This window comes from Eschrichtius robustus, chromosome 16 (genome assembly GCF_028021215.1).
Source record: "Eschrichtius robustus isolate mEscRob2 chromosome 16, mEscRob2.pri, whole genome shotgun sequence".
NCBI lineage: Eukaryota > Metazoa > Chordata > Mammalia > Artiodactyla > Eschrichtiidae > Eschrichtius > Eschrichtius robustus.
The window spans coordinates 10205157-10207725 of NC_090839.1; the positions used below are offsets into that span (position 1 = coordinate 10205157).

General features: G+C 34.8%; 1 protein-coding gene across 1 annotated transcript; it reads left to right on the plus strand.

Moving 5' to 3' along the window:
• Positions 1 to 803: 803 nt before the first annotated feature.
• On the plus strand, positions 804 to 956 carry LOC137750692 (large ribosomal subunit protein eL39-like). The gene has a single exon (XM_068525162.1). The coding sequence runs from the start codon at positions 804 to 806 to the stop codon at positions 954 to 956; it is 153 nt and encodes a 50-aa protein (XP_068381263.1).
• The last annotated feature ends 1613 nt before the right edge of the window (positions 957 to 2569 follow it).

A 2569-nucleotide genomic window follows, 5' to 3' on the forward strand; every position in this document is an offset into this window, starting at 1 on the left:
TTGAAACAGCTATTATAACTCTGCTCAAATATTTAAAGGAAAACTTGAAAAGTGGGGAGAGAAATGAAAGATAAAGAACTAAAAGGAGGGCTTCCCTGGTGGCGCAGTGGTTAAGAATCCGCCTGACAATGCTGGGGACACAGGTTTGAGCCCTGATCCGGGAAGATCCCACCTGCTGTGGAACAATTAAGCCCGTGTGCCACAACTACTGAAGCCCACACTCCTAGAGCCGTACTCTGCAACAAGTGAAGCCACTGCAATGAGAAGCCCATGCACCGCAATGAAGAGAAGTCCCCGCTCACGGCAACTGGAGAAAGCCCACGTGCAGCAACAAAGACCCAACTCAACCAAAAATAAATAAATAAATTTATTTAAAAAAAAATAAAAGGAACTGCTAGTGGAAAAATTACTGGACGATATTAACAGTTTTTTAGATACTGCAGAAGAAAAGCTCAATGAATGAAGACATAGCAATAAAAACCATCCAAATTGAGAGACAGAAAAGACAAAAGATTGAAAAACATGAACAGAGTCACAGTGACCCATGGGACAATATCAAGTAGTCTAACATGTGTAATTGAGGTCTCAGAATAAGAGGAGGGAAGGAGGCGTGCAGAAAAAATATTTGATGAAATAAAGGCCAAATTTTTTCAAAATTTGGTGAGAACTATCAATTCACAAAACGAAGAAACTAAATGAACCCAAAGCAGATAAAAATAAAACCACAAGAAGATATATCATAATCAAATTCCTGAAGTTTTCCTCTGCCATTCTGGTGTGTGCAGTTGACTCTGTTCCTCACCATGTCTTCTCACAAGACTTTCAGGATCAAGCAATTCCTGGTCAAAAAAAAGCAGAATTATCCCATTCCTCAGTGGATTTGGTTGAAAACTGGTAATAAAATCAGGTACAACTCCAAGAGGAGATATTGGAGAAGAGCCAAGCTGGGTCTATAAGGAATCGCACATGAGATGGTACACATATTTATGCTGAATCAAGGTCATTTGCATTTTACCATCTCACCCTGAAAACCACTACTATGTGGACAACTGGATGTATTTTATTGGGATGTATTTTATTAATTTTTCTCTTTGTTTTAGTTTATCTGCACTAGTAGTTTGGCTCAGAAATAAATATGTGAGAACCTTTTGTTGGAAAAAAAAACAAAAACAAAAAACAAATTCCTGAAAACCAATGACTAAGAGAAAATCTTAAGAGAAAGCAGAAGAAAAAAAAAAGTCATTGAATATACAGGAAGAAAGAGTTACATTTCTTGTTAGACATTATGCAAGTCAGACACAATGGAAGTGCTGAAACTGTCAACCTAGAATTCAATACCCAGTGAAGATATCTTTCAAAAATGAATGCAAAATAAAGATCATTTCAAACAAACAAAAATGAGAGAATTTGTCACCAGCACTGCAAGAAATGATAAAGAAAATTTCTCAAATGGAAGGAAAATGATATCTGATAGAAAACTGGATGTACACAAAGGAATAAAAAGTGCCAAAAGTGATAAATATGTGGATAAATATAAAATAATTTTTTCCCCTCTATTTTTAATGTCTTTAAAAGATCATTAAAAAAAAAAAGATCATTGAAGTACAGCATGGATAAAGGGGAAAAAAAGAAATTTTACAAGGGACAAACCTAACAAATACTACCTCAGATAGGCACTCAAAGTTAACATAAACAGTGTTGATAGTTCGTACCCTCAATGTGATGAGAATGGCTTTACTGCCATGGTCTTCATCCCACAAACATATGACATCAGACAAATCCCAGTTGAGGACATGCTACAAGATACCTGCACACTACTCCTCAAAACTGTCAAAATGAAACAACATGAACAGTCTGAAAAACTGTGACAGCCAAGAGGAGCCTAAGAAGACATGACAACTAAATATCATATGATATCCTGAATAGGGTCCTCGCACAGAAGAAAGACATCAGATAAAAACTAAGGAAATCTCAATAAAGCATGCACTTTAGTTCATAATTAAGTATCAATATTGATTCATTAATTGTAATAAATGTACCATGCTAATGTAAGATGTTAATAATGGGGGATACTGTTTTTACTGTTTAAAGTAAAATTGACTGTTTAAAGCAAAAATGTCAAAGTATTTTAACATTTATAACCAAAGTAGTAATAAAATTTATGACAAATAAAGCACAAAAGACATGTGGGGGAAATGGAAAGATCTTACTACAAGTATTGTATCATTTGATGGTGGACTGCAATAAATTAAAATACATATGATAAACCCTAGAGCAACCACTAAAAAATAAAAAGATATAGCTAATAATCCAACAGTGAAGATAAAATGGAATCCTAAAAAATAACTCAATTAACCCAAAAGAAGGCAGGAAAAAAAAAAAAGAGCAAATGAGACAATAGAAAACAAAGAGCAAGATTGTAGACTTAACTCCAATCATATCAAAAATTACTATAAGTGTAAATGACCTAAATATTCCAATTAAAAAGTCAGAGATTGTCAGGCTACATAAAAAGGCAAGACTCGGGCTTCCCTCGTGGTGCAGTGGTTAAGAATCCACCTGCCAATGC